We start from the raw sequence: 12268 nt of genomic DNA on the forward strand, positions 1-12268 counted from the left end.
TTGCCTTCCCAGAATGGAAAGTTTCAATTTATTAAAGTCGGAATTATTACGTTAAGGTCAGGCGAAGAATATAAATTACTGGCAATAAGGGTTGCAATACATTCGGGCAAGACAGATTCTCACGTACAAAAGAAAAAATAATATTGGGCTTGGTTTTATTGCCCCCTGTGGAGGCTTTCAGGTTTAGTAGGCCCCAGAAGAGGCCCGCATTGAAGCCCTTCGTTTTTTTTTAATTGCACCTTAGTAGTGAACAATGGAAGCATTGTAATAAAAATCGAACTATTCCTAACTCAGACAACGAAATCATTTGTCTGAGAGTTTCCTTTCTCGCGGGCTTCGTCAAGTAACAATAAATCCATTCCTCATGAACTATTTTCGCTTTTTTGCCTCGTAAGCTTCTTTTTAACTTCAGGTTCGCAGTTCTGTCGACAAATTTGTAAAACGAAACGACATTGTTAACCCTATTGCCGAATGCGCAGTTTTTAAATTGTCTGGAATACGGGAGTCATTAAAGTCTGGACTACCCATCAAGCTTCGACGGGAAGTGCCGCAAATAAAAAAGCGCAATTATTTTCCCCGGCTTTTTTGATAGTAGCTTAATTGACGGAAACTTTTTATTTTTCATTTTCGTGTTTTGTGACATTTTGGCGAAATTTGCCAATGAAGGCTTGTCGGGTGTTTCCTAAAGAAGGGCACTTTTCTATTTTACTGTGGGTGCGGTTGAGTTTAATCTTGAGCTGTTAATTTAAACACCCTGTACTATTATTATTAAACTCAATAATGACGCTGAGATTATCGCAGTTCTTTGATCACTTGGAAACTCAGATATTATTAAGTTTTAATTTTATATGCATACTCATTTATACCTTGATTTTCTTGTAAAACCCTCGTCTTTTTTTTTAACCCCTATAAGTTTGTACCTAGTTACTCCCTATACCACTTAACACACTCGCATAATTGCCGTGTTTACCTGCAACTCGTGCGAATTAAGGCACAACCCTGCATGAGTCCAGCCAAGCCAAGCAAATGCTGATTTTGCATTTACCTCAATAAAACTGTTTTTCAAGACAAGATCATCTAATTATTAGACTAGTAACCATACGATATAATAATTCCAATTGTACTTCTATATTAATAAAAATTTAGTTTTTAAAAACAGTCTTACCATATCTGGAAAGTTAACTTACGCAACACTTCACGCCCGTGTGTTGAAAGTTTGTAGGAAAAATTACCAATCCCAAATATTTACTTATATTAAAATTTATTTATTTCACTAGTGAATACATCAGGGATGCGATTAAAATATAAAATCTTAAAACTCTATTTAAATATTATACATCTTATTATTTAATAATACTTTACATATAATAAATAAAGGTGTCTAGCGGAAAAAATGCTACAAGAATATTGCAAGACAAATTTGTACTTAGTCTAACTTGAATAACTATCAGCATTTTCCACAATACAGCAACTATACAATAAATAATTTGGCTAATAAAACGCAGGTTATTTTATATTTTGATTTCGTTTGGGACAGGAGAGCTAACAGGTTTCTAAAATCCTGCTTGACCACCATTAGAGAAGCTTACTTTATATTCGATCTTACTTATTAACCAAAGTCATCACCAATTAGAAGCAACAACACATTTACAAAAACTTCTTATATTTTTTGAAATGAATATTCTGTAACCACACAAATGTTTGTTTACATGTTTTGCTCTTGCTTGTAAACATCGTGATAAGCATTACGGATTAGCGCGTAAGGAAAACACGACTCTAACAAATCCATAGTCAAGAACGGCGATTCCTGTACAATTTGATCCAACAACAAATACACCGATTCTCTATTTCGCACCGCCTCTTTGTCTGCTTCCTGACCCAACCTTAATAAACTAGAGGAAGCCAAGGCTAAGAATTCCTTCATGCGGTCCTCAATGTCATCCCGCCCACAAATCGTGAATAGAGCTCCGAAGATGTGGTTCACAGCCAGAGCCATGCAATGAATGTTATTGGTATGACCTTCTAGAGAAGCTCTATAGAAGGATTGATCTGACCTCGCCAACTTCGGAATGGATACTGCGACAAATACCATCAGAAGACACACTAAAAGGTGCTCGTTTTCGCCTTCAGTTTCAGTCTTTTGTAATTTCAACGCTGAAATCAGCGTGGGGTCTACTTTGCAATTCAAACCGGCTGCAGAGGACATGTCGCTAACCACCTTCATGGGATCTCCACTAGGGAGATGATGGCGAAAATCTAATATGGAACTCAATAAGAACGGAATTCGTTGTTCTAGAACGTCAGTCAAACAGGATTGAGCCAATTGTCTAAAACTCAGAATTACTCCTACTATGGTCATTCGCTGCAACACGTTATCTACATTAGAAAGTCTCTTAAATTGCTCCTTCATCACTTCTGGCTTATCAAAATTGGTCCGCAGTTGCAGAAGAACATCCTTGTTAATATCAGCAAGCTTTTTTAGTTCCACCACTTGACTGGCAATGTGCCACATTAAAGTTTCACTCAATTGCTTCATCCCGTACGGGCCGATTAGCTCTGCCAATGCTTTAAGCTCGTTTACGTCCGAATACTCTTCAGGGTTAAAAGGAATCGTCCCTTCCATTGTGAGACTCACAAATGATCTTTGGTTCATGGAGAAAATTATATTTCCAGCGCTCACTCTTCGCAACAAAACTTCCGAGTACCATTGCGTGTAAAGGGAGGCGATTGTTTTCTCTCCATGACTATCCATGGCTTGCGTCTGCTGTAGCAAACAATTATTGAACACCCTAGTGATATCTATATGAACGTAATTCTCCACGGTTTGTAGGACGTTCATGTATGACCTTACACACACCAACAATTCAGAGGGTTTGGCGATCTCGTGGGTGTCTTGGTTATACATGACCATCCCAACCAAAGCTTTAGCAAAGCGATTTTCCAGATGCTGGTGTAAATACTCTCGAGGGGCAAAAGTGTACTCCCAAACGTTAATATTTGAAAAATAGTTGATAGCGTAGCACAATTCAGTCAAGGCCATATGCAGCTTATCCATCGTTGTCAAATTCTCTCTAGTCTTCCTATAACTCTCCTTGCCCGGTTTTTCAAATTCAATAGCATTTTTCTTGTTTTTCTCCTTTTTCTTCCTATTAATCTGCTGCGAAATCAACTGAGCGCAATTCTTGGGTAGCAGCTTATCACTCATCTTACACTGCGCGTCGCAAATTGCTGTAATAATATTCTTCGCTTCTTTCGCCATTTCGTCCAAAAACATATTAACAACAGAAAGACTACGTTCTCTGATATGGTGCCGCTCTTCTGGACAAAGTTCGTGAGTGCAGTGTTGGAAATGGCTACAAATTGACGGAAAAGCAACAATGTAACGATTCTGGGCAGGGAATTCCAGGCACATATGAAACTGGTCCTCAAAAATTCTGCTATAAAAGCAGAAAATTGATAGATCCGAAGTTTCCCTGAGCATCTCATCCAGGTTATCCACCATCTTAGTGTGAAACTGGATCATGTCCATCAGAGGTCCCAAAACTTTAAAATCCATAAGTCGTAGTTTAGACTGTTGAGTGGACGTGTATGCTTGCAATCTGAACCAATCCAGTCTGAAGGCAAAGAAATTAAAGGTTTCGTTTTCTTCGACTTGCTTTACAGAGAGGCTGGATATGGTGTTGCATAGGGAGGATAAAATAATGGCTTCATCCTCGGGACAGTTTTGAAGTTTTTGCATTTGCTCCTTCAGACACAAAGCGTCGAAGTGGGATAAATATTGAACGTAGTATCTTTGCATTACTTGACTGTACTTTCTAATAAGAACTCGAAGGTCTTCCATGTGAAAAAGTAACTCTGGAAGGTGACGATCCACAAGGTCTTCTGTTGATTTTCCTGAAAGAAATGCATTTTGATAGAATTACAATAGCTTATTTAGTAAACAAATCAAATAATACTTAAGTTCAAGATCAAGTTATTTAACAGAAACCAGATCACAGTAGCGACAATTCGCATGTTTCCCCAACAATTTCCATAACAATGGCAAGAGCTCGAGAAAACACATCGGGTTATAAAATCTTTTGGATACGTGATCACATGGTTCTCAAGGCCGTTTATCCAACACAGCATCTTTTTATCAATGGATCATTATTAGTGTTACTCAGTTCTTAATACTGTTACTTGTTTAAGGTTGGACTCGTTACTTCTTGAATGCGATTTTTGTATACTTTTCTCAATGGATTCTTTTCCTTTTGGTTGCATGGACTCGGCATGTTAAGTTGGATGAAGATGTAATCGACGGTAAGGCACTGATTTTATGTCGAAATAAAATTCGTTTGTTTCACTTATTTATTAAAGCTGCCAGTAACAGCAAATGACCAAAAGGTGCAGATTTGCACCTTGTTTAACGCGATGTTGATGCTTTATTGACCTTGACAAAGACAGCACTAACAGGTGTCTTTCTCAAGGTTTACTTGTTGAATTTGTGTGGCAGGGACCAGGAGTGTTTATTGCAAGGAATGACTTCTTTTTTATTTTATGATAAGAATGAGGAATAAATAATAGTTTATGTTTGTCAGGTTGTACGTAACCTATGTTATCGCGGATTCACCAAGAATACTTGAGTACAGGACAAGAATAAATATGTGAATAACTAATGACTTCTTACCTTTAGTCTTATGTTGAGGAGGATTGTCATGATGCCGTAACAGCCACAGTACCTCATCCCTAGAGTAAGATAGTCCCATGAAAACCATCAAAGCTTTAGGACCAAGCAGTCCTGGCTGGTCAACAAAAATTAGACCTAATTCCTTCAATGCTGTGCGCAAAAATTTCCTTCTTTCACGATGATTGTAGCCAGCCTTCTGAACAGCTTGTTGATAGGCATCTTTGATATCTGTTATCCTTTTTCCATATCCTGTGTAAAAAATCCTTTATCTTTAACAGGTATTTAAAACCTTTTTAAAATAAATCAGGCGAGTCTCACATGAGGGATACATGAAACATAAAAATGCAGTAAATGCTGGTTGGAGACATAATGACACAAAAAAAATAAATTTAAAAAGATATCATAAAATATTGCATGCGAGCACAAAATTTGCATACTGGATCAGACAGAAATTACTGAGTAACTGCTAACTGACTACCAAGCTGACTACTAACCTTTCAGTGTGTCTAAGTATGACCAAATGTACTGATGAATATGTAAAACTTCATCTCTGAATAATGGCAAAACCCAAAAGCTCTCTAAGGCATTTAAGAGCAGTTTATTATAATGATCCTGCCTTGCATCTAGCAATACTGTATGAATCAACATTATTCCAAACACTATCCATCTTTCTTGTGTCTCAATGGACAAGAACTCACAACTCATTTTATCTGAATGTACTGGTTTCAACAGCACTGCTGGATTGCCCACCAAACTTAACTTTTGATCAGCTCTCCATTGATCAGCAGTAACATTTCTCGGCACATAAATTGGAATTAGTGAATATAAAGCTTGACTCAGTAGCTTTGAGTGAGGCACAAATTCCTCTGATAGTTTCTTTAGTGGCACATCATAATCCATAATCATGGATCCTAAGCGAGGAAAACTTGTATCTGCTGATCCATGAACTATCTCATAAGCAGCATTGAAAAGCCCTAACACAGCCTTTCTGTCCTCTACACGTGACAGGAGAACCATCAGTGAGACATAAATAGTTACCAAGTCTAAATAATTCTTAGTTAAGTCGAAATTAATAGCAATATCTAGCTCAACTTGGTATGCATCTAGAGTTGTCAACAGCTCACATACATGGTCCTTGAAATCCAGCAAATCCACAAATGTGTAGTAATATAAGGAAAGAGATTTGATTATCTCATTTCGGAGACCGTGAATAGGCGTTAAACTCTTTGAATCCAAGTTGGGAAACCTTCGGACTATACTCTTAATCGAAGATTCCAAATTTTTATCGGAGAGAAATCCGGGCTTTGACTTTGCATCCCCACAAGCCTTTTTAATGTTGTATATCCTGGTAAGCATTCCAACTCCCCTATCATTCAGGATTATTAATTTCTCAGCGAGTTTTCGCTCAGATTGACTCATCTGTCGTGACATTTTACCGGAATTATCACTACAAGTAACTATAGATATTAATATTGTGAAACCTTTAAGTCAAAAAGGTTTTTAGAAAATAAAAACACTCCCATTTCCCATGTTCTCAATAAGAAAAATATATCACAGGTGACATATGTCAAAAATATAGAGATTGACATTGCGTTGAAGTATAGGTGTTTTCAAATTAGTTCGAACAAATAAGGTTGGAGAGTAGCTTTAGGTGTTTAAAACTAAAAGCGTAGTAGAACGCTCTATCAGTTTATTATAAAATCATGAAGATTAGTATTAGAGTGAGTAGGGTTCCAGAAGCTATAAGAAATTAAATACTACGTTTGTGCATTCATAAAAACAGCAAAAATCAACAGTGATTCATACTGAATCACTTTCAAATTGAATCATCCATATATGTTATTGCACTTTAACATGCAAGAAAAGCATGAATTAACATAACTAGTGATTTCAACTTTTACATATCTTCATTATATTATTAAGTGAACTTTCGCATGAGACGAATTACGCAAAGTAACATTTCTTTCATGTGTTATGTCTAACATTGATTAACACGTCCTCTTTTTTGTGGTAAAAATTCCTCCCGCCTGGTTGTGGTAATCTATCTCCAGCGAGTGTTAGCTCTAGAGGATTCTAGAGATTAAAGGAAAAACATAAAAAGACTACTTGATTGTATCCATCGAGTTTCGGATTTTTTTTCATTATAGAGAAAATATGTTTTAACTTCAAAAACTTCATTTTAGACGATCAACAGAGTAGTATAGTAAGGCACATGGGTAAAAGCCCTACGATTGTGTATTTTGAGATCCTCCCACTCCCCAATCCACCTTTTTTCGCTTCATGCGGACCTCCTCGAACTTTCTTCATGAAAGAGAGGATCTTATTCTAGAGAAATGAGTTCCTCTGCGGAGCAAGGTGGCTCTGAAAATTCTGGATTTTACTTTGCAAACAATAGTGTGATGATACCACTCCTGTACTGCCGTGTGTGGATCGGCTACGCTATGTATTCATTAAATCTTCTATAAAAAAAAATACAGTCAATACGTTAAACGTAGTCAAGTTTATGAAGAACATGATTTTTAAACAGATCCAACAAATTAAGAATAAAACAGACAAATATTCGTATAAAAACAACTATTTTATTTCCTTATTTACATAAAATATCATTTATACAGTACCAGTTACAAGAGAATAGCGTCAAATATATTTTGATATACTAGACTTCTATGTGGATAAAGTCAAACAGTTTGTTCCAGTTGCGTAATCCTTGCGGTTTTTTTCGAATAATCGTCATATCACATTTCCAAAGAAGTTAACAATAAATAGTACAATACGCTTTTACCCAATACAAAAATACCGTTATTTCACGAAGGATTTCCGTTTTAAAAATTAATGAGATCCGAAAAGAAATCTGCACAAATTTTACAGATAATGTTTGTTACAAGTTTTGTAATAATTATGATACATGAAAACTTTAATTACAATTTATCGCAGCGGCCGATTAGACAGCAAAGTGCATGAAACTTTATTAATGGTTAAAAATCAAAATTCAACCGCCACATTATAATACACATCACTATAGAAAATATCATATCTGCAACGTTTGGTCATTTCAATTCAAAGAATACATTGTTATGAGGTACTGGTAGTTACGGTGATATACATACAAGGTAATATATTTTCAATATTGAAATTCGCGTTTAAAACAAGTTTCTTATCGGCGTAATAAATAATCTAATAAAACAATAATGACTATGTATGTATAAAAAAATAAACTGACTGGATATTTGGTGCATCATCAATGGCAAAGGTGGGTTAATACGATTGCTATGTTCGTATAAAATATTGGCAATGATCGTAACACGTTTGATCTAGACGTAGGGATAAAACCATTCAAAAAGTGTAAAAACCCGGCGTTATGCCACGGAATAACAAGAAAACGGACAACGTTCACAATTTAAAACCTACAAAAATGGAATCTTGAACAAGAAATCAGCCTTGTCTCCAAGTAAGCTAAAACAATATCTTACCGTATTTAATACAGCTGACATCAAAGAACTCTCAGATATACAAATTATTTCTTAAGGTTAAAAATTAGAAGCTGCTAATTAATCGCAAAAGGACAAGAGGGTTTTTTATTCCTTGGCTTCAGAGTTTCGTTGGTTACTTCAACGAGGACGTCTAGGGACCGTTCTTCAATGTCTAATTAGGGAACGACAGATAGTAAGCCACAAGGATCTATGCATATAAAACACCACCACAGCTAACAGAGATCCATTTGATTAATCATTACTCTTGGCTATAAGTTACTTCACATGCGGCTTAGCAGAGCATTGAAGACCTGGTCCTTAATGACATTAAAATGGGGAGTTGTAAGGTAAATAGGCAACCAAATACAATAGGTTAGAACAGAAAAATTAACAAACCATTTTTCACGAATATTTTTCTTCACAAACTTATTTTAATACTAAGATGATTCTCCGAAATCAGCGAATTTTTCGGATTATATATATTAAAAAAAGACAAAAAACATTAGACGTCCCAACGATAGATGTGAGAAGCACATTTCAATCAGTAAGTACCCAAACATGCCATGGAACAAAATACCCTCCTGTCCCTTACTTTTCACCCGCTTTACACCACCTAAAACGGAATCTTATTCGCACTAAATTGAGAGAGAATCAAGTTTTTTCGTTCAATCACAGAACACATGTTGGCTAACACTTCTTACTTACCACCGGTCGCACGTTGGCATTAAAACATCCATTTAGCAAAAGGAAAATAGAGATCAACCAACCAATAATCTATACAGGGTTATTCACCCAACCCGTTCATTAGAAGTTTACTAGGATCAAAAAGTGATACAAATTTGAAAATTTGGAGTTAAGTTCGATATATACTATTTTTTAAAAATATATTCAACTTGCTGTCACTTCCGGTTTAACCGGAAATAGCTGTAACTTGTTTATTTCAAATGGAACCCCCTGTATATTATTTTATTTTTAGATTCTTCATAATATTTTAGGTACATTTTCTGTATAATGTCCTATACTTAGTTCTTACCGTTTTTCAGATATTTGATCTTGAATTAAAAACGTGCCTCTGTAATGACCAATTTTAAAATTGTATATCTTCGCAGTTATTAACGACATAATCTCCATATTTTGCAGAATGTCAATACATAATCTTAAGTTCACACTTTCACTATTTACATGGCTTAGTATTATACAGGGTGTCCAAGATTCAGCTCCTAACATTTACATTTTTGAAGTTGAAAAAGTCGTTTTTTTTAATGAGACACTCTGTATAATACTAAGCCATATAAATAGTGAAAGTGTGAACTTAAGATTATGTATTGACATTCTGCAAAATATGGAGATTATGTCTTTAATAACTGCGGAGATATGCAATTTTAAAATTGGTCATTACAGAGGCACGTTTTTAATTTAAGGTCAAATATCTCAAAAACGGTAAAAACTAAGTATAGGACATTATACAGAAAATGCACCTAAAATATTATGGAGAATCTAAAAATAAAATAATATACTGGGGGTTCCATTTGAAATAAGCAAGTTACAGCTATTCCCGGTTAAACCGGAAGTGACAGCAAGTTGAAAATATTTTTAAAAAATAGTATATATCGAACTTAACTCCAAATTTTCAAATTTGTATCACTTTTAGATCCTAGTAAACTTCGGTAAAACAGGTTGGGTAAATAACCCTGTATACACATCGATTCAGACTTGCAACGAAGTGAAATAACACACGTTCGCTAAGAAAACTAACATTTTTGCCAATGGAAGTTGGACCTGAACTAGGGCTGGCTGGTTCGGAAATCATCCGCCATCTATAAACGTTACTGTAAAAACAGAAATTTTAACCTTTAACCGACGATCTTAAGTAGCAGCTTCGCGTCCTGCCACTGACGACATAATCGCGCTGACCCCCGGTCGAATGATGACCTCAGGGCTGGACACTCGCGGTTGTGTGCCGTTTGGAAGCTGCAGATTGCACGTTGCCTCTTGACCTAAGTCGGCCTGCTGCAACCGATGCGGTGGCTCACTAGCCGCCGTTTCGAAATTCAAAGTAATGTTCGCCAACATGGGGGTACCTGGGTAATCGGGCGGTGGAGACACCCGAGGGGGAGCGGCAGGGTTGCCCGTTCCTCCCTCGTCCTGTAAAATACAACAGAAAGAGTTATATATACTTAACTTAATGAAAAATTATAAACTTAATTATATACTTACTTCCTTATATGCACGGTGTCAATTTGAAAACTTTCTACCTCTATTACTTCGAAACGGGGTAGCTTTTTTAAAAATTACCGAAACACGTCGATTTTGCTATCGAGGGGTGAATAATTTTTATGCAGAATTCACTCACCCTCCACCCTCTCAAATATCTTAAATTGATCATCAAAAGAAATGATGCATTAATCACTGCAGCAAATGTTTATCAATCTGATAAATTTAGAATATGAATTTTTTTTGTTTATTTTTATTTGCAATGGATTGCTGTTTCGAAAAATTCAAATATTATCTTGTTTATATTGTGCTGGATTAAAAATAGGTAAATATCGCATGTTTAAAATTGGATTTCATTTGACAATACAGGGAATATCGTGTCGGTTGTCCTCGGGTCTCCGAAATCGCACGATCGCTGAGCATGCCTGGAAGGAGTTTAAATTGAATTAAAGTAAAAGTTTCGACGACTGAAAAGAAAAAAACCATAGACGGACGTAAAACCGGGCAGTGCAGTGCGTGCTCTGTGGAAAGTAAATAGCAATTGAAAATTTCCTTCTCAGTGGACGCGGAATGGAAGTTTTTGTTGATAGGATTCTAAATAGATTACAATCCCAGAGGGTTTATCTGCGGTAAGGGATTGGTGTTTCATCATTGTACCTAATCTACCCTCGCTTAATTTTATTTTTTGTATAGGTAACTACTTTAAGCGGTTTTTGTCACTGTTTATATGTTTTTCCTCAAGCATATACACGCTGTATATTATTTCGTTTCGCGAATCGTTTCCATGGCCAGACCGATGAGCTGAACGCTCGGAAAAAAAGGCTGTAAAGTTACTTAAAGTTTAGAGGCCATCGTATCGTTGTTAACATTCGTCCTATGACTGGTACCGACATCGAATCTTAGATGATTCAGCAGAGTAGTAGCACAACAAAAAAATGTTCGAAACACGGAATAAACTAATCATCAGGTTAGCGCAAAACGAAAATTGTTTGGCAATATCTTTTTTAGATTCCAGGATACAGCGTCATTTTTACTTCTAATTTTTGGCGATTTTTGGGTGCACAAAATGAAGGTCCGAAAAGTGCCTTTCCAAAGCTCTACCAACTCAATGGTGATTATACCAACGGTCAAACATAAGTTCAAGATTTTAAATTGTAATTTAAGAAATTGAATTCAATATTCTTGTGTTTCAAGTGTCAACTGTTTGAACCTCTGGTTTGAACCGAATTTATTTGTCAATTTTGACTCTTCCAAAGGCAACTTTAACGGTTCCCAAGATTTTTTAAAAGTGTCGAATATATTAGTCACAAACGTGTTATTAATAAAAATTACGAATTCCGGACAATTTGGTGGAGAAGACTTTGTCCTTGCAGAATCGCGCCACGACGCTTATGACTATTGTCCATAGAAGAATGAAATTTATTAAATCACATACATATATCATTCAGCCTTCCAAGTTGTTAAGTTTTAGCAGACCGAGACAAATTGCTGAGATTGGTAATGGCTTTATCTTTATTATATGCATAAATATGTATATCAAATATGAACGCGACTTATTAAATTCTAAATTTGTATTGTTCTCGAAAAACCTGTGACTTCTTTTTCGACCAAATTCTCTTTGCAAGGGAAAAAGTATTTTTTATCCTGTCGGGGTATATTTGCATAATGAAATTATTGTTTTGAATTCGTAACTTTTGTCCTATTTTACTAAATCTGGAAACATCGCATGTATCGTTTTGAAGACCGATCAGCTGTAGCTTTACAAAAGGCAGGTTGTATCGATATCACTTTGCAAATGATTCACTCGAATGTTAACGTGGCGATGAACAAGATATTCTTAATGCGCTCTGCACTAATAATTGGGATAATCGGGTTTTCTTTTGTTCTAAAAACTCGTGAGGTATAATGTTAGTATATT

General features: G+C 35.9%; 2 protein-coding genes across 5 annotated transcripts in view; both read right to left on the reverse strand.

Moving 5' to 3' along the window:
* Positions 1–1257: 1257 nt before the first annotated feature.
* On the reverse strand, positions 1258–6208 carry Hem (Nck associated protein 1 Hem). Its single transcript, XM_066392204.1, has 3 exons — positions 5161–6208; positions 4667–4915; positions 1258–3894 (listed from the first exon to the last, which is right to left on the reverse strand). The coding sequence occupies exons 1-3, from the start codon at positions 6095–6097 to the stop codon at positions 1706–1708; spliced, it is 3375 nt and encodes a 1124-aa protein (XP_066248301.1). The 5' UTR covers positions 6098–6208; the 3' UTR covers positions 1258–1705.
* A 1017-nt stretch (positions 6209–7225) lies between these two features.
* Positions 7226–12268, reverse strand: part of kuz (zinc-dependent metalloprotease kuz) — a 30181-nt gene continuing 25138 nt past the window's right edge. For all 4 annotated transcript variants that reach the window (XM_066392843.1, XM_066392841.1, XM_066392842.1 and 1 more), the window contains exon 15: positions 7226–10281. The gene's annotated coding sequence lies outside the window, so the exon portion shown is untranslated. The remainder of the gene's footprint in view (positions 10282–12268) is intronic.

The sequence above is a fragment of the Euwallacea similis genome, chromosome 8, assembly GCF_039881205.1.
Source record: "Euwallacea similis isolate ESF13 chromosome 8, ESF131.1, whole genome shotgun sequence".
Lineage (NCBI taxonomy): Eukaryota > Metazoa > Arthropoda > Insecta > Coleoptera > Curculionidae > Euwallacea > Euwallacea similis.

Bases quoted from the DNA above. Each gene is read 5' to 3' on its own strand.
- Hem (XM_066392204.1), bottom strand. From the start codon at position 6,097: ATGTCACGACAGATGAGTCAATCTGAGCGAAAACTCGCTGAGAAATTA. The intron at 4,916-5,160 runs GTTAGTAGTCAG...TTTTTTACACAG, and splicing joins ATACTTAGACACACTGAAAG to GATATGGAAAAAGGATAACA. The intron at 3,895-4,666 runs GTAAGAAGTCAT...CATTTCTTTCAG, and splicing joins TCCTCAACATAAGACTAAAG to GAAAATCAACAGAAGACCTT.